At 46.0% G+C, this 19,232-nt stretch overlaps 1 protein-coding gene across 4 annotated transcripts; it reads right to left on the reverse strand.

Annotated features, from left to right (window-relative positions):
• Positions 1-915: 915 nt before the first annotated feature.
• Positions 916-16,165, reverse strand: SFPQ (splicing factor proline and glutamine rich). 4 transcript variants are annotated; one of them, XM_032709782.1, is made up of 12 exons: positions 15,245-16,164; positions 14,597-14,785; positions 14,201-14,502; positions 13,996-14,091; positions 12,497-12,693; positions 12,125-12,209; positions 11,708-11,825; positions 11,441-11,489; positions 11,239-11,360; positions 2,241-2,285; positions 1,875-1,949; positions 916-994 (listed from the first exon to the last, which is right to left on the reverse strand). In XM_032709782.1, exons 1-10 carry the CDS (start codon positions 15,866-15,868, stop codon positions 2,265-2,267), a joined length of 1,803 nt encoding a protein of 600 aa, XP_032565673.1. In that variant the 5' UTR covers positions 15,869-16,164; the 3' UTR covers positions 916-994; positions 1,875-1,949; positions 2,241-2,264. The 4 variants fall into 4 exon arrangements, with proteins under 4 accessions (XP_032565673.1, XP_032565674.1, XP_032565672.1 ...); XM_032709783.1 differs by having other exon boundaries at positions 920-994; positions 2,241-9,218; positions 15,245-16,165; XM_032709781.1 differs by having other exon boundaries at positions 920-994; positions 2,241-8,621.
• Between the last annotated feature and the right edge of the window lie 3,067 nt (positions 16,166-19,232).

Genomic DNA, 19,232 nt, shown 5'->3' on the forward strand with positions numbered 1-19,232 from the left:
ACGGGGGAAAAGCCATCCCCTGTCCCTACAGGACAGCCTGTGGTTTGCTCATAAAGGGAGTTGAGGTGAAGTTCGCACATGGAATGCTGGAACAGTCTCACACAGGAAGCAGCCAGTGCTGCAACAGTGGAAATGAGGACAAGTTACTGGAAAATAACAGAATTTGAAGGAAAAAAAGGCTGCACAAGTGCAGTAGCTGTGGAAACAAAGACACCAAAGCCCAGCCCCTGCAGTGCAGCTACTGAGGAGCCACAAACTCACCGAGGCCTTTTCAGGACCCAGACAATCCTAAAGTCACAGTGGAACACCTCGGTTTGCCCTTCCCCAGCACCCGTTTGCCTGAGAGAGAACAGCAGCAGCTCCTAGAGCACCCCCAGGCACCCAGACACCTCAAGTGTCTGCGTCACTCTGCCACATGAAATTCAATTTATTTTGCTCTAAACTGGCAAAGCAGGTCCCAGCCAAACGCTCACGACTCCTCATGCCACTGCAGGAGGAGACCCAGCTACAATGAGCACAGCTACCACTGGTGTATTTTAACACATTAACAGATTTAAACAAAAGATGATATTTAATGAGTGACAGCATGTGCACAGTATGTGCACAGTACAGCTGTCAAAGCATCAGGTGAAGCAACACGAACCAGGGCAATTTGTGCTGCAAGAGCTAAACCCAGCACTTAACTCTTAACTTTGGCATCTCAGCCTTAATTACTAGAGTCATCACCAAGAAAGCTATTAAAAACCAATCAGGCACAGGTTAACACTTGGAATTCTATCATACAGAACTACACAAGACTCAAAATGGGGATAAGGAATGGGTGAAACATCCAGAAACTCGTGTTTCTCAGACCCAGCCATACCACACTGGACAGACTGCTTACTCATTGAATACACTGGAATAAAACAGAAGCCATTTATAAAAATAGTAAAATGTTTTATTTTAAAGATTTGTATCTTCCTGGCTCCTCTTCACTGCAATCAGACTTCTCCTTCTGCAAGTACAAAGCATATTATCAGAAAGACTGAAAACACCACCAGCAGAAATTACATGTCATGACACGGAATCAGCATCACAACAGGCCACGTGCTTGCCAAACATTATCTAGAACTTTCTCACATCAGATCTGAGATTAAAGGAATAGAATTCACATTTCTAAGATCTGAAACAGCTTTGTGTATTCTCCTATGCCAGGACCAAGAGCAGCAGTGACAAACCACACAGGATTCTACAGGAGTGCACCCACTGAATCCCACTGGCTTCACCTCTTACACGTTCAGTTGTAGCATCTGAGCTGTTACTTACCTGTGACTTCTGAGTGAAGGTACTCAGCATGTTGCTCCTCACACAGGATTTTAAATATTTGAAGCTCCCCCTTGTAGTTTAGTGGCAAATTAGAGGGAAAATGTCATAAATTCCAGCTCTGCAAGTCGGTTTATTTCCCTGAATTGCTATTTGCTCGTGCTCCTGTACATGCTGATTTATACTCCAGGTTATTTTTAAAGTTCAGTGTTAAAGTATTTCAGCCAAGTAGCTTTTTAAACATGGTTTAGTTGGGTTAACATCTGAGAAGCAGCTGCTCTGTTCTCCTTTTTCCATGCTGACAATCACCCACCCCATTCTCTGTAGCCTGAGTGCAGGAATGGTCATTTCTTGTTTGAGCACCTGCAGCTCTCGAGAGGACAGAGTTTATTTGCTGCTGCAGGGCTGAAAGGCCTCAGACAGTGGTGGCATTTTGGCACTACAGAAGCAAGATTCTGAAACTTTATATAAAATTAAGATTAATCACGATTTTCAGGTAGGAACTACATAACCCACCACAGGGTGATGGGCTATTGAACTCTCACAGCAGTGTAAGGAGAACAACTACTTACTTGTCCACCTGTTCCCTTGGTCCCTCCACACACCACTGGGCACCGTGCTGGATGTGCTCATGCTCGGCTCCTCGACTGGAAAAACATTCCCAAGTTATTATACCCAAGTGATTTTGAAATCTTTTGTACAAACCCACGTCTAGAGAGGTATTTTTAACCGCTGCTGTCAAGATATGAAGCCCAGATGGAGTCAGGGTGCTCAAGCCCACGGCATGACAGCAGGCACTAAGTTCTACCCTACACATTTAATTTATTCACTCTTTCCAACTTCTCAGTGTTCCCCAATTCAAAGGTACTCAGTGACTGAACATCAAGTGTCCAGAAACCTTTATTATTTTATCCATGCAGAACAAAAGTGGTACTTACTTCCCATGGATGAGCACTCCGGTGTCACTCAGCTTTCATCTTCACCTAAAGGATAACAACTGAAGTTATTGGAGTCATACACAGCAAATCTGGACCATTTCAAAACTAACTTAAAAATAAGGGTTTAAGATACATGGACTGATTAGTTATGAGGGGTAATTTATCAGTTATTCCAAACCATTAAGTGGAAGAATAAGGGGCAGAAATAGGCTGGCCTTAACACTCATCAAGAGCTGAAGGAATATGCAGGTAGTTGCCTGAAGAACTGCACCTTGTGTGAGCACAAACCATAACCCCCCATCTGAGCACAGTGAGGTTTGATTGCAGCCAGAGGTATATTATCCCTTATGTGAAGGCATTAATTTTGTCAGCTACTTCAACTATTTGACCCTATTTGTGTCCTGCAGCAATGCCCTCTATTCCCCTTCATGAGGGAGTGCAGTGGCCCTGGACTGTAGGAGCCCTTGGGTTCAACAGTCCTACAAGTGCTTCAGAAGCCAAAGGCAGACACTAAGATTGGCACTGTCACTGCTTTTATCCTCAGCAAGGTTCTTCCCTTCTCGAGACCCCCCTTTACTACAGCTGAGGGCAGCCTGCAATGGTGAGAGCTGGGGATGTGGTCCGAGGCTCTGTACAGCTCCAGCTGGGAAGCAGATCACACCTCGGGCACAGCGTGATCTGACCAGGCAGGGACAAGTTCAGGATTAGTGTCCAACCCACCACCTGGGTTTTCTCATGGCCCTCAGGAGCAGGAGAGTTATGCACATATTGTTTTCTCTGCCATAGCAACAAACCCCATGCATAAGGGATACTATATCTTTGTGCATCCTTTAAACACTGCAGATTCCCTACTGGCCACGCTCCTCCCAGCCCTCCCCAGTTAGCTCTTCAGTACTGGTGTTCAGAAGCAACATGTATAGAGATGGGGTATTCACAGACCACTGCGGGATTGCACAGCCAAGTCCTAACGTGTCAATCATTACCTAGCAGCAATGACACAGCTGGGAGAAGGCCAATCCTCCCGTTTTTTCCTTTGCCAGGCAGCAGCTATTTAACAGCCCCACTAGCTGGTATGGAGAGAGAAAAAAATCTGAAGCTAATTAGCTGATTCCAAACTTGCTAGTAGTGGAAGAAGCCAAGTGATTCCCCAGAGCACTATACTTGGATGCATCCTTCCCAACATGCTCAGCCTCACTGAACATAATGGAACAGAACACTGGCCTTCCTGATCATGTCACTGCAGCTGGCAATGATTAACAGAGACATGCAACCCCATTACTGCTCGAGTCCTAAACTACTCACAGGCCTCAGTGTTTAGCTATGGGGAGAACTGCAAGCAAATCAACACTTTGTATGCTTAATGTTACAGTAAAGCCCCATCCACGCTGTGCTGTGCTCTCCTGCCAGCACCAGGTCTGCTCGGAGGGCCTAGCAGTACAATGTATTCTGACACCACACTTCTGAGCTTCAGGTAAGCTTTTGAGAAAAAGTGTTTTTCACACACAGATAAAACCAAGATGAAACACAATGCAAGCACTTGAATGGCATTCCTTGTACCCACTTGTTACAGACTGACTTAGAGCAGACATGACTATTTCAAGTTTGCTACCACACCAAGTTTCATTACTGCAGCCAGAGCTGCTCTGAGCCCACGGTTCACTCACAAATTGCTCGCTCCAAGAGTGTCAAAAACGTGCTAAGTTCAAGTACATAGAACGAGGCAGATGTGCCAGTAACCCCTCCACGACATTCCTGAAAGTCAAGTATCCAGGACTGGATAACTAGAAAAATTGAAGTCAGATCTGAGCACTGGTTTAAGATCACTAATTCAGTTTTGCTACAGAACAGCACGCTGGCTGCCAGCAGGTTTTCTACTGGATCCCAGTTCCAAGTAAGGGTGAGCAATCATGGAGTGGATCCCAGTCACAGGTAAAGGTAAGCCATCACAGAAAGTTAAACTGACTTTGTGACAAGGTGTCACTGTGTGACCAGCTGGTGTTGGCTACACTCACTGGGGTGTAACCAAAGACCTGTTGTCATGATCTCAAGGTGCAGCTGCTACTTCAAGTGTCCAGTGGAACATGGAAAGGTGGGTACAGCAGAAGGCAAGGCTGTCCAGCAGATCCCTGTTCACCAGCAAGAGTCCTGCCTGGAAGGTAACACAGAAGGGTCCAAAAGTGACAATAATACCAGAAACAAGTATGCAAAGCAAAACTTTGCAGAACAAGTGGGAAAACACATTACAACACCTGTGAAATAAACTGAGTATCAGACAAGAGCCAGACTACATGCAGGAACAAGGGACCTTGAAATTCAGGTTCAAGAATAATGCAAAAGAGCTGGAGATCAGCATGTCTGGATGTCTGGCAAGGTAAGCATGTTAATCCTGGAACACTGCAGTCAGTAGTTGTAGTAATGAAGAGTTTAGAATTACATCCCCAAGACTGATGAAAAATGAAATTGAGCATTACACTACTAGGATGACTCTACCAGGCAGAAGTAACAGAATCTCATCGCTGTCAATTAAAGCACAGGAATGTATCAGGCTTGTCAATCAAAGGCTAAAATAAAGACAACTGCAAAGTCCAATATAAGCTTTATGAAACTATTCATGGGATATTAATTCAAGCACTCATTTATGTTCTCAAAAATATTCCAGATCAGTCTCAGAGCTGCCTGTACCAGGAGTTTGAGGTGACTCACACAGCGCACACGAGGCAAGAGCAGCGGTTATTAACGCATTCCTACCGAGCCAAGACTCTACACAGGGATGAGCTGCAGATGGGCCACTGGGTCACTACAGAAAGTTTAAACAAGTTCTTTTCTAGGCACTGAGAGCACCCAGTCGACTAACTGAGTGAGTCCAAGATCACAGTCCCTCTTCCCCACAGTGCTCAGCTAAGAATATCTTCGTTACATCGGAACTAAGAAAAATCCACCCAAGCCGAGTCGTATGCACAGAGGAATCGGGTCTGGAAATCCTCAGCTAAGAACCACAGTAAGTTGCTCGTTGTCTCTGAACGAGGCAAAGCTTCAAAACCGAAAACCACACAGCTTTTGATGCAAGCTCAACATACAGGTATGGAGTGCTGCACTGTAATTCCACAGTCAGAAGTGTGATGTCAGAATACCCACAGTATAAGATTACATAGAAAGTCACCAAGTTATATTATATTGCTTGTTACCTACCTGGACGCAGTCGGCAATGAGAATCTCGGAGCAAGCAGGAATACTACATCCGGGTCCTAATGTCCATTGCCATTTGTGGTACTACGTTCCTCACAGTTATGAACTGCAGAAATGCTGGCTAAGTGCAGTTATGTAGCAGGCCACTAGTTTTTAAAGTGTAAATTGCAGTCTCAAAACTCCAGCAAGAACTTGCTGCCACAGTAAATGGTTGCCAAGGAGAAGCCAAGAATTTGTCTACCACAAAAATACCACAAAATCTCAAAAGCAGTTTCAGTTTCTCATCAGCTGTATAAATGATTCGTGTAATGTGTCTACACCAGAAAGTTAAGATTCTTCTGTATTCATTTCTGAGAAAGTGCAAAGACATATGTATAACGATACCGGTTTCTACTTGCTGCAGTTTTTAGAGCTCTAAATGTCAAAATGGGCTCAATTTTGATAGAACAAACTAAATTGCAACAGCCAATGTCCTCCAAGTCCGGTACAAAAATGTGTTATGCGATCCAGACCATCCAAAACCAGGTCTGTCCAGCAAACCACTTTTCTGAATGGTTTTAAAGATTCCATTATATAAATCTGAGTTTATGAAAAAAGTCCAAAACCTCATAGGAACAGATCAAAGGAACATCACTTTCTCGCCTCCCACATTTAGGAACTTTACCAGATTTGAAAGTTGACGTGTTTGCCAGCTTTTAAGACACCACTTTTAAAAGGTCTTTAAATGAAGTTGGCTAATTCATCATATGCCTGTTTAGTACATGCAACTCAAAGCAGAACTTGTTTTAGAAATTCTGCTTATGCAGCTACAACAAAGCCAGATTTAACCAAACTTTCAGATGTTTTGGAAACCGCCAAATCTTTCAAAATATTTACTAATCATGGTTTTGCAACTCAGCTATTTTAATACCTAACAACAGTAGCTTACGTACAAAACAGGGGTACCCAAAGACAAGCTCTGTAAGGTACAAGGACAGCAGCATCCTTCACTCTTCCAAGTTACAGAACTACAAAAGAACATACTTTAGGATATGCACCAGCATCTCTTTTAATAAAGAATGACATGTAATCTGAAAAATAAACTGAAAAAATTAATTTAATGTTCACGTTCAGAATTCCCCACCTCGGACACCTTCAGCTTCTGTGGGTGTCCCACGAACACCCTCCAGCAGCAAACACATTGTTTCAAACTGCTTCAACAGCCCAAATTGCATCCATACTGCTCCTCTGTGAACTACCCAATACAAGGACTCCCAAGTAATTGGTCTGCAGTTTAGGAACTGCCAATTTGGAATTTCCTGAAGAGCAATTCATTGTTGTAGCATGTTATCAACCCCCAAACTTTTCTGGGTAACTAAGAAGCGTTCACCAAACAAGCTGAGTCAGTCTTTAGTGAGCTTCACGTTCCCAGTCAGCGTTACCTGTATCAGTATTTCCCAACTTGCTATACTTGTCATTTAAGGGGTAACAGTACTTCAAGAGGGATCAGCCATCTTCACTCTAAAATACTGCAATCTGACACTAAAGTTTTAACCACAGAGAAAATTTAGCATAGAATTTAGAATTAGCCAATGCTTATAGCACAAGGAATGGAAAGGTATTGGGAAGATTAAAGCTACTCACAGAACACTGGTGGCTGGGGATCGTGTGAAGGTACAGCCAAGCTAAGTTTACAGACTCTGTGCCAAGCAGGTTGATGTGTCCTGCATTAACACTCAGGTATTTGACACTGGGAAGTCACGTTCCCAGCTCACCTGGTACAGTGTAATAATAAGCAAAGCAACTACCTTACCAATGAGTCCAGAATGCTCTGAAATTCTTCTGGGGCTTAATACAATGAACAGCGAGCTAACGAATTCATCAGATCTTCTACAAAGAGAACCTTAAAGGGAGTTTATTTGCACTGTGTAGTATTAACTCTTGAACTCCAGATTCAGATACTACTTTTGAAGCATTATCTCCAAACATCAATAATAAAAGAGCGATAACCATCATGCAAGCAAGCTGATTGCTGTGTTTTACATACAGGATTTTAGGATTTGCCCACCAGCTACACGATTTAGGAATAGTTCCTGCAGTCCCCATAATACAAATGATTGTATTCTGAACTAGGCAAATTAGTCCACTGTTAGCATGAGGACATAAGCAAGTTAACCTTAATCACTCGAGTAACACTTCTGGTCTTTTTGCCAAGCAATTTCAGGCAGGTTTACAACACTGAGCAAAGGCCAGATCCTGTGATCTCAAGACAGCTTAAGAGCATATAAATATCACATTAACAATCCTTTAGTTAGGAAGTCAGCCAATGCAAGGCATTCTATGAATTTATTTTAAAATAACCATTGCTAGTCTTCTGCTTTAAGTTTTTAAAAGATTCCAAGCAGTGACTACCAGGGTGGCAAGTGCTACCATCCCACCACCCGTCAGCCGTAGCTAAAATATGGAATTTGTTACTATGCTGCTTGCAGTGGAGCTTTAAATATTGTATCTTACAGCACTTGCAAGGTTTCCATTTGCTTCCTTATTGCAGCACAACGACTGCTCAAAAAAAATCTGCATCTACTGCAAAGTTCGGCTACAATTGAACCCAATCTTTAGCTAGAGAGGCATTGTGGGGAGAGATCTCACTCCTCGCTGCAGTTCCACACCCTGGTCCAGTCCAACCTCGACTCAAGGCTCTCGGGTTACTGCAGCAGGTCTGGGATTCAGCCTCAATTGTTTAACCACGACTGGCAAGAAGAGTTACTACATTTAGTTTTCTATTTATTTGAAGCACAGTAAAAAAAAGGTTGGTACACTTTGGGAATTCAGTGGCACAAGGTACACTGCCATCAAGTTAGGGACGTTATACATCAAAAAAACAGCTAAATTTGATTTTGAAACACTGCATTACATAATTAAATTGTACTCGCCCAAACAGACCACTTACAAATATTAGGTCAGTAAGTTTCTAACATCCATAAAAACGTAGCTTTCTTACTAAAATGCAAGAATTAAGAAGTTGGTGTCTAAACAAGACAGACAAAAAACAAACTGGAATGAAACTACAGGTCACATCTAAAATCGGGGCTTTTTGTTTGGGGCTTCATATTCTTCTCTCCCTCTACCATATCCTGCTGGTGTTCCAGGCCCCATTCCTCTGGGACCCTGGCCACCCACGGGCCCCGCACCTCCCTGCCCAAAGCGTTCAGGACGCTATTGGAACAGAATTAACAGTTCATTATAGGTAGTTGATGTCCATGTGTGTTAAGTATATATTTTTAGAAGGTTCCGTAGTCAAGGTTCGTCGATACAATCACCATTGAGTCGATCCACAGGTACCGGGAACATAGAAAGGAAAAAAGGGTAATTTAAAAATTAGTTTATTGTAATACATGCCTTGAGGTATGTTCCCACTTGATGCATTCTCATACATCTGTTACAAAGAACAGATCCTCCCTGCAGTGCTAGAAATGTAAGCATTAGTGCAGATGTGAATTAACAACTTTTCCAAATGAGCTCTAGCAAAATTTTTCAACCAAGTTAATGCAAATAGCTTGCAAACTTCTCACCTTTAGTGCAGTAAAAGCTCAGATTACATCACTGTCGTTTCCAAATAAGCCTAATCAGAGAAGGCAGCTCCGGTTGGCTGAAGCAGGAGCTGACATTCATCAAATGTAACAGAATGCCTACTCACCAGGACTGGCATGTGCTGTCTAGAGACCATGAGCTTTTCAAGATGGGGTTAAGACTACGGTCTGCTGACTAAACTGCAGAGGCCTTAGGCAGTACCAGAACTCATTGTGAGCACTACTGCATTGCAAGAAGGGAAAAAAAAAAAAAAGTGAAAAAAGCTACTGACCAGTGCTTTTCCTAAACCATCACAACTGCTCGAGCAGAGACTGGCACTTGTTCAAACCCCACATACTCCAGAGCTGCTGCTGCATCAGATGCAAAAAGTGTTCCAAGCGCTCAGTGTGTCCAGTTAGAGCTATGCACAGAGGGGGTGTGCATCCAGCCAGCACCTCCCTTCCCACCCCACCTTCACCACAAGCTCTTGGGAAAGTCACAACTTCACAGCACTGAAAGGTTTCACACCAAGGTGTAACAGCTGAGTTACTCTGCAATAAAGCAGACACTTCGGGTATATTTTTACTAGTACCTCTAGTTGCATGTACTTTGTTCAGTTACTGTATTAGTAGGTGTGATCAGCATTCAACCTACAGAACTTACACATTTATGAGGTCAAAGAGAGCTTTAAACTTTCATTTCAACCAGGTTTCCCACTACTGAGTCACAGAACAATGGTAGGTGGTTTGTTACAAAAAGTATCTGCAACTGACAATCCACACTTCGAGTTCCTGACTTCTGAAAGTCAGTGTCAATCCTTCCGAGAAAGGAATCTCAGTCATTATTTAGGTTATTTCTGCCTAATTCATGGCAGCTTCAAGCTCATCTCCAATTCTGTTTAAAGGTATCAGCACAGGAACTGTGACAGCACTGTGTGGCAGAGATCCCCAGCCTAAGAAACTCCAGGCAGTTAATCCACCTCACTGTCACCCCTTTTGACCAGATCACGTTTCAGGTATTACACAAGTTCAACATGCACCTGTACCACGGTTTTGAGGAGAAAAATGTACACAGCATCCACCACACACTGCCTAACTGCTCACAGGAAGCTTAGGAACTGCTTAAATATCAGTAGATTATCGAGATACCTTAAGGCCAACGGCACTGTCTACTGAATCAATGATGATGCTCTGAGAAGTTACAATTCCAAAGATATGGTTCCCCAAAAAAGTAAAATGGAAGATATCCAACAAGCTACTGTGGTAGCTCAGCATGTTAAGCCCAAGGCCTAAACCCACCCAAAAATCATTTAGTTCAGCTTGTGCTGCAGGTGTCACCCTTTCAGGAGGGTGAGAGCACACTGGTATTGCCACCTAAGCCAACAGATTCCCATCCTGCCCATTAAGCATTTCTTTAATCTACATCCATGGTGCTTCAGGGTGGGAACACCGAGCAGCCTCCAAGCCCAGGCACACATGTAGTGTGCTAAAAATAGAACAGTTTGGAAGCATACCTCAGAACAGGAGATATGATGTAGCTTTAACAGGCTCTATCTTTGTGTCATACCCAACATGGGAGAACACACCAGGCTATCATTCCTTTGGGACACAGGAACCACAAATGGCTACAGTCCAGGATGGCTGGAATATGCCTGAAGCTAAAAACCAGCATTTCTGCTCTTCTACAGCAACATCAGCACAGACTAAGGGATATGCTGTTTACCACTGATCACTTAAGTTAATCTGCTGCTGAAAGAGACCTGAGAGCAGATTCTGGACTCAACAGCATACCCAGACCAACATGCATCCAGCCTACCTAGGCTTGGAAGGGCCAAAGAAACAGTGTTACACGTTGGGAAGGAGAACAAAAATCTCTCTTGTCCATCAGTACAGAACATCAAATTACTGAAAAGCTACTGCATTATGTACTTTAATGAAATTTGTCAGATTCTCTAGAGTTTACAAAAAAAATCCTTCCAAGCCTAACAGTGACGCAGAATTTCCAAAGTCCAATGAAGTCTGAGTTAATTGCAAATATGCTTAACAGCACATTTGAATTCACTTCCAATCAACTTCCAAGTGTGTAAGCTACCATAAAGGTTAACAACTACTCTAGTGCTACACACTGCCACAGTCTGTGTTAAACATCTGACCAGAGTCAGCAGTTAACAGTGACATTTCCACATCCATCCGAACACTGGAGAGAACTCATTCCCAACCACAATTCCCTTGTGCTAAGCTAAAGCCACCAGAGGATACGTTACCATGTCACTTCCCATCATAGAACCACTCATGGCTGCTTGGCCAACTCCTGGATTAGCTTCATAACCTATGCCGCCACCACCTCCCAGAGGTGGGAATTTCTGGGCTGCTGAAGCGTAAGGATCTAAGAAAGAGAAATATATAATCATATTCTGACAATTTCTAGGTTAACCACATGAACTAATTACTTAAAAGATTCTTTACCTCCCATGTTCATTGTGGCAGCACCACCCATTCTCATGTCTCGTTCCCTCTGTGTAGAAGAAACAACTTTTAGCACGGCTAATAAAGCACCAAAACCCAGACTTTTCAGGAGATAAAGCACATGTACAGCCAACTACTGCCACTGCCCCTACACAAACACGGTGCAGCAGCAAACCCAAAGGAAGCAGGACACAGCAACCTTGAAAATACATCAGCAGAATTCCTCAGCATGGTAAGACATCCAAAAACCGCCACGATTTCACTTACTGGATCCATGTAACCCATTCTACTATAATTCTCTTCCCTCTGCCTTCTCATCTGCTCTTCCATCTCCCGCTGACGGATCATCATCTCCTCTTCCCGCCGGCGACGCTCCTCCTCCTGCCTGCTCACCCCAAAGCAGACTGTTAAACCTCAGCAGTGGAAGGACACCCCCAACATTTACCAACGTCATTTGTATCAGCAATTTCAAAGGCACTGAATCATTACACTGAAGCATAAAACCAGACTCTGTAATGCCCAAATGTCTGAGGAGACACTTACACTGCAGTTCAATTCACACACACAAACTGAAGCAGCGAGGGCGCTCTTGGAAAACAGAAACTTTCATAGGTAAGTAATGGAAAAAAAAAAACCCAAACCAACCCACAAATGTAACCGAAATCCCATGAAAGCCAAACCAACCTCAGCTGAATTTCCTTGCGCTTCTGCATTTCCTGATTATGGAGCTCCTCCATACGCCTCAGCTCCTCCTGGCGCCTCATGAGGTCTGCGGGAATGAAGCCTGTGAGCAGCTTTTTCACAACATCGTGCCAGACTCTAATCAGATTTGAATCAGATCCACCTCAGCTGCACTGGGGCAGACAGGTACCTCCCAATGTCACTCTTCTTAACAATACCCCACTGAAATAAAAAAACCTACCGGTTGCTCTTTTTTTTAACTCTGAAATTCCCAAGTTCACAGTAGGAAGCATAAATTTACTCACTAACCCACTAAACAGACATGCATCTAAGCCCAGCATTTAAAGCAAAAATACAGAATTCAGAACCAATTACCTTGACGCAGGAGGTTTGCCTGGTGCTCGTGATAAGCATCTTCCATCTCGCTTTCAAGTTTGTCCTTGGCATCTTTCATGTTTTTTGCCACTTGCTCTCTCTGCTGTTTTTCCATTTCATCTAAAGATTTCCATCTCTGGGAATATTCAAATTCAAAACTGCCAGGCTGAGCAAAACGGGGAGGAGTCTCTCTTTCCCTGCAGAAAGGAAAATGCTCAGAGTGGGCAAACCTGGAAACTCAAGGTCAGTACAAGATCACGAGCAGAATAACTGAATTATCAGGGAACATCAAGGGAGCCCTGAAAATACCTGACAACTGTGGGACAGAGAACTTGCTGTGATGGGAGTGCAGCACTTTACAGACTTAAACAGCAGCATTTCCCACGAATAATTATCACAGCAGATACAGAGACTCCTGCACTATCACATCCAGGCAAATCTTTAGAGTGCTACCACTTGTTTATCTCTTTCTTAACTGTCTTTAGACTCTCCACTGCTGGCAATTCCAGGTGCAAAATCCTCAAACAAGACAGGCCTTTGCCTGAACAGGCACAGCTACTCAGAGCAGCAGCACACAGAGAAGTGGATTTTTCCAGTGCCAAAGCACTGTGTGTCAAAGGCAAATAACAGCCTTCACTTTCACTTAAATAGTTCTCAAAATCCCTGAGGGCCAACAGTTTATTCTGTCCTATAAAGAAACCGGAGTCTAACATTCAGTAATTAATGACACAAAATCATGAAAGTTCAAAGCTTCCCATACATTAACAATATAAAAGTACTTCAACATTTTAGGAATGCTGTATTAATCCACATTCTTTTCAAAGCTGTCTCTAAACTACTTACAGTTTTTGATCAAAGCAAGAATTTTGAGAACTTTCTCTGCCAAACAAGACTGACTGGATCTCCCTCCCTGTTCTCCCTTCTGTGATCTGGGAAAATACAACAATCCTACAACAAACAGGTTTAATATACAGATTCTAACCTAAAACTGCTACTTTGGAAAAGGCTCCTCTAAACTCTTTAACATTCCTTTATGTCAATGGTCAGCACATAAGGCAAATCCACAGGCAGCAAGTTTCTACTAATCATGGAATGAGTTAAAATTTTACTTCATTTCTCATTTCAAAGCATGAAAACCAATTTCCAAGTTCCCCATGGGATCATCAACACAAGATACGCCTTGAGGGAGATGACATTTCTCAACAATAGGATAAAACAGTTCAAGTCTGGTTTTCAAGAGTTTCTCCACACACCAAAACCATCTGTTACTGGGCTTCTATTTCTTTGTGACACAATGTAGAAAACTGCTTGTGTAACGAGCATACTAAACGAATCAGTATGTTACTTTATACAAAAATACGAACAAAAAGAGAGAACTGGCAATACATCTCAAGATTCAAAGCCTGTTTCTCAAAAATTACTCCATCCCCCTCAGAGCCCAGGACAATACTACATAAAACATCACCTATATCCTGTTTATAACAAAAGACAGTACCTACTTTTGATACATCGGATTCTTCTGAGCAAGCTTTTCTGGGAGACCATCTTCATCATCCAATTGTTCCAATGGTTCCACAATAACTGGCCTGGGAGTGCTGAACAGAAAACACTCATTTTACTTCTCTGTAAGAACTTCCACTCTGAAAAACTAGAAGCCTACAATCTCTACTCAACTTAAAACGATAATCCTGGGGAAGTACTTACGTTGTCAACAAAAACACCCCCTCAGTACACCGTTCAAAGGCTTTCCTGGCAGCTGGCTTTGAGGCGAACTCAACAATGCCTTTTCCTGTTGATCTACCTCGATCATCTACAATCACAACAGCTCTTTCCACCGGACCGAACTGGGAAAAAGCTTCCTCCAGCAACTCGTTGGACACGTAGGGCGAGAGGTTCCGCACCGACAGGGCAGCGGCGTGTGTGGCAAAGCGAACGCGGAGCTGCCGGCCCCGCATCGGGGTATCGTCCAACTCCGCCTTCGCGATTTCTGCAAGGGCCCTAGATTCCTGGGGGAAGTTTAAAACCCGGTTTTAGAGAACCAAGTTCCACATCGCTAATTCGCGAGAATTAAACGGACAGACACACAGCATGAGAGCCTACCAATTTAATGAATCCAAAGCCTTTTCCCTTGTTGATAAAAACCTCTCCTGGCTCCCCATATTTGGCGAACAATCTTTTAAAGTCTTCGTCTGTGATATCAGCGGGCAAATTCCCAACAAACAACCTGCAACGCTGTGTGTAAGTCTTCTCCCCAGGCCGCCTCAGGAGAGAAAGGTTCGCTTTAAACCCCTACAAAGAAGCAGAGCGTTCGAGCCATCACTACGTGCTGCACCATCTAGCTGCGGGGAGCGCCGGGGACCCCGGAGAACCGCGGGGGGACACAAACACAGCCCTGGGACCGCCCGGGAGAATCGTAAGGGAACACAAACCACAGTCCTGAGACCGCCCGGGAGAACTGCGAGCGGACACAAACCACAGCTCCGGGACCTCCCGGGCACCCCAGGGGACACAAACCACAGCGCCGGGACCTCCCAGGCACCCCAGGGGACACAAACCACAGCGCCGGGACCTCCCGGGCACCCCAGGGGACACAAACCACAGCGCCGGGACACAAACCAGAGCCCCGGGCCCGCCCGGACCCCGCCACCGCCCCCCGCCTGCTCCTCCCCTCAAGATGGCGGCGCGGGCGCGCGGAGCCGCCGCCATCTTGTGCCTGAGGGAGGCGCGTGTGGGGGGGCCGCGACTCACCTCGTCCGAAAGCTTCTCGCTCCTCTCCGCCGAGCCCTGCTGCGCCCCGAGGCTCTGCTGGCCCTGGTGCTGCTGCCCGCGGCCCCGCGGCTCCCCGCCAGGCCCGCCGCGGTGCCCCGGGCCGCCCTTGTGCGGCCCCTGCTGCGGGCCGCCCGGCCCCTTGGGGCCGCCGCCGGGAGACTGTCCTTGTCCTTTCTTAGGGCCGCCGGCCGGCGTGGGGCTCGGGCTGGGCTTGGACTGCGGCTGCGGGCCGGAGGGAGTCGAGGAGGGCGCCGACACCGGCGGCTGCTGCTGCGGCTGCTGCCCCGCGGGCAACGCGGAGGATGGAGGCGCTCCCGCCTGGCTGCCGGTGGGTCCTGCCGTGGTGGAGGCGGCTGAAGAGGACGAAGAAGGCGGAGCAGAAGTGGACGTGGGCGGCTTCGGCGGTTCGGGCTTCGGGCCACCGCCCGGCGGGCCGCCCGGGCCCTGCGGGCCGCCCGCCATGGGGCCGCGGTTCTGCCCCATGCCCATGCCGGGCGGTGGCGAGCGGAAATCGTGGTTGGGGCCGCCGCGGCCGCCGCCGCCGCCGCGCCGGTGGAAGCCGCCGCCGCCGCCGCCACGGCTACGGAAGCGATCCCGCGACATGATGGAGCGGAGGGAGGAGGAGAAGAGCAGAGAGCGCGCTCCGTCCGCTGCCGCTCAGCACCCGCTACGCAAAATGGCGGCGGGCTGAACGGCCTCGCCGCCGCCTTTGTCCGCCCCTAATATAGTGTTCCCGCCCCCGGAAACCACCCCCTGCTCCCCAGCAGCCAACCGCCGGCCCCGGCGGCGATGACCGACAGGCGGATTCGCCAATAGCGTGTCGCTGCTCCACTAACTCTTTGATCTCATTGGTAACGAACCTGCCCTGTGCCCATTGGCGCCTTTGACCGCCGACGTTGGCACGGGACGGGCCGTTAACCTCCCGCGCGCTGATTGGGCGGTTTGAGCAGAGAGAGGCGGAGTCACGGTGGAAAGCGCGGGCTGTGATTGGCTGGCTCGGCTGTCAGTCAGGCGGGGCCCGCGGCCCGGCACCGCCCCTCCGGGTCCTCAGGGCTCTTTCAGCCACGGCTGAAAAAAGGCTGGAAAAGCGTCAAAAAAACGCGTTTTCAGTTATAATTCGCTGCTTCGGCGCGGCCAGAGCCTTCGCTCCGCTTTGAGAGCCAATTTGAGATAAAAAATATCCGATTTATGCATTCAGGGGTGGTAATGAAACCCCAGCACAAATGGAGGGGGCTACACTCACACTGTTTTGTGTGAAAAGGAGGGCAGGGGCGCACCAAAATTGAACCCTGAGCTGTGAAAAGCAATCCACGGCTTCCAGACACCCTGGGAATGCAGGGCACGTCTTGGTGCTGATAAAAAGTGAGTGCCAATTCCCCCAAAACCGACACAACGCACTCTTAGTTTAAAAATAAAGCAGCTGTACAAGTTCGTAGTCATTATGGTGCAAATATTCCATGCTGTAACACAGAAAACCTGCCGAAAGTCCATTCCATCTCTTTAGTGTCCCTGGTTTCAGTGGTGCCACGCTGGATACACAAGAAGACTCCAACATGATGTTTTTGTGGCGTTTTCACTCCATTGAACTCTTGACCTCTGAGGGATGTTTCATATTCACTTTCGGGTCTGGAGAACCAAAACCAAACCCCGCGTGTGAAACCCAAATCAAAGTCCTACGTTATTTGCCACAGACACCATAACTGGTGCGAGGCTGTGGTATAACATTATTGGTCTCATAAAAGTCAAAGGCTGGCTTCATTCTTCGTAGGATCGTGGAATCATGGAATGGTTTGGGATGGAAGGGAACACTTCCAGGGATGCGGCAGCCAACCTGTGCCAGGGGCATACCACTCTCACAGGGAAGGATTTCTTCCCAGTATCCATCTAACTCTGGCAATTTGAAGCCATTCCCCCTTGTGCCGTCGCTCCAGGCCCTTGGAAATAGTCTCTCTCCATCTCTCCTGTAGCCCCTTCAGGTCCTGCAAGGCCACAATCAGTTCACCCCGAAGCTTCTCTTCTCCAGGCTGAACAATCCCAATTCTCTCAGCCTTTCCTCACAGGACAGGAAGAAAATTAATTTCCCCCTGGCTTTACATTGTTTAAATAAAAATGAGCCATAGATCGATTCCGTCCCCAAATCAGTGTTGTACTGGCTGTAGGACTTTGGCCACTTCCAAGTGCTGCAGAATGGAAGGCCCAAGCCATTGTAAAATGGATTCTCAGCCATGTGGAACCACTGCCAGCAGTGAGTGTTTCCACCACGAGGTGTCTCAGAGGTTAAAACACTGGAAGAACAAATTTGGGACTGGCTCTTATCACACACAAACAACCTGGCGTCGCCTCGCTGTCACACCTGGTTCTTTCTGCTCAGGAAACAAAAAATATTGAGTGGAAAAGGGTTGGGTTTGCCTTTGTTGTGTCCTAAGTATAAGAGAAGTGGATTTTATGGAGCTACTAATTTTTAGCATCACACAAAAGAAATAAAGAGTATGTATCTGCTCCTAATCCTGCAAAAATCTGTACAACAAAAATCAGTACAACAAAAAAAAGGGAGGGGCAGGCAGTGATCTCTGCTCTCTGTGACCAGCGATAGGAGCTGAGGGAACAGCTGGAGCTGTGTCAGGGGAGGTTTAGGATCTTAGGGAAAGGTTCTTCCCCCAGAGGGTGGTCAGGCACTGAACAGGCTCCTCAGGGCAGTGGGCACAGCCTCAAAGCTGCCAGAGTTCCAGGAGGGTTTGGACAACGCTCTGAAAAATCCATAGAACAGAAATCTGTAGAACTTATCTGAAGTTCACAAAGTGGCTTTGAATTTCCACGGATCTAACAGAGGCCAGGATAAGATTCTGTGTTTTGCAGCTGCAGTATGTGTATTTATTGTGGGCTTCAAATTAAAGAAACATTGATATCTGAGGAGGACTTGAAATAAAAACGACCTCTGGTGACAATCACCTATTTTGTAAATATTCGCACCTGGCAACTTGCTGGTTTCACACAAAAACAAAGCAAGCTTGGGATGTTCTCCCCAGTATGTTCCACTGTAAATAAACATATCTGAGAGAGGAAATTCTCTCTGACAACTGGGATAATACTTGAAGTATTTCTCCATCCTTCACCTTGATCTGGTTATTGGGATGTTCAGTGCAAACACACATTAGTTTAATAGGGGCTGCTGGGAGAAGCAAAACAGCAAGGAGAACTCAAGACCCTTCTCTTCCCCAAAATATGAATCTATTTTAAAAATAACACCAGTGTCACTACTTCTGAAGGCTTTTCACACTGTACAACTGATCTACAAATTGAATTAAGCTGTGGTAAGAAGCAGTCCATGACTAATGAGAAAAAGACCCGTAGCAGCTTTAGAGGAATATGACAGAAGGAATCAGGCTGACACTAAGGTGCCTCAAGTTCTGAATGTCTGAGCTGCCACAAACACAGGGCAATCTTCAGGTAATCCCTGCATGGAGCTCAGCAGGTTGTTGATTTAAATATTTTTTTCCCCTAAATTGTTTCCTACTCCTATAAACATAAACACAAGACTGACAAGGAGAAATCTGCATTATCTCTGTGTTATTAATTGCAGATTGCAAGAGGAAAGAGCAGCATGTGTCCAAGCTGCTAATTAGGAATAATTACCCCATGAGGTTCTGTAAGTGTCCCAGGTACAAACAAACACGAATCCCAGTAATATGTACCACCAGTGAAGAAGCAATTAAGTGTTGTGAGGAGGTGCCATGTCTGCACTCCCTGGGCATTTTTGACCAGGAAGGAAACAGTTTAAGAGCTGTTTGCACAAATTCCCAGAACTAGTGGTGCTCAGGAATTTTAAGAATCACGAGGGCAGAGCACTGAGGCACCCAGAAGGTGCAGGGTCAGTCCTTGTGCCGCAGGCTCTGCTAAGCCAAGTCTGTGGTGCACTGGGACAAACCTGCCTGGAAGAGCCAGGAGTTCTGCAGCCATCTCATCATTC

The sequence above is a fragment of the Chiroxiphia lanceolata genome, chromosome 24, assembly GCF_009829145.1.
Source record: "Chiroxiphia lanceolata isolate bChiLan1 chromosome 24, bChiLan1.pri, whole genome shotgun sequence".
Taxonomy (NCBI): Eukaryota; Metazoa; Chordata; class Aves; order Passeriformes; family Pipridae; genus Chiroxiphia; species Chiroxiphia lanceolata.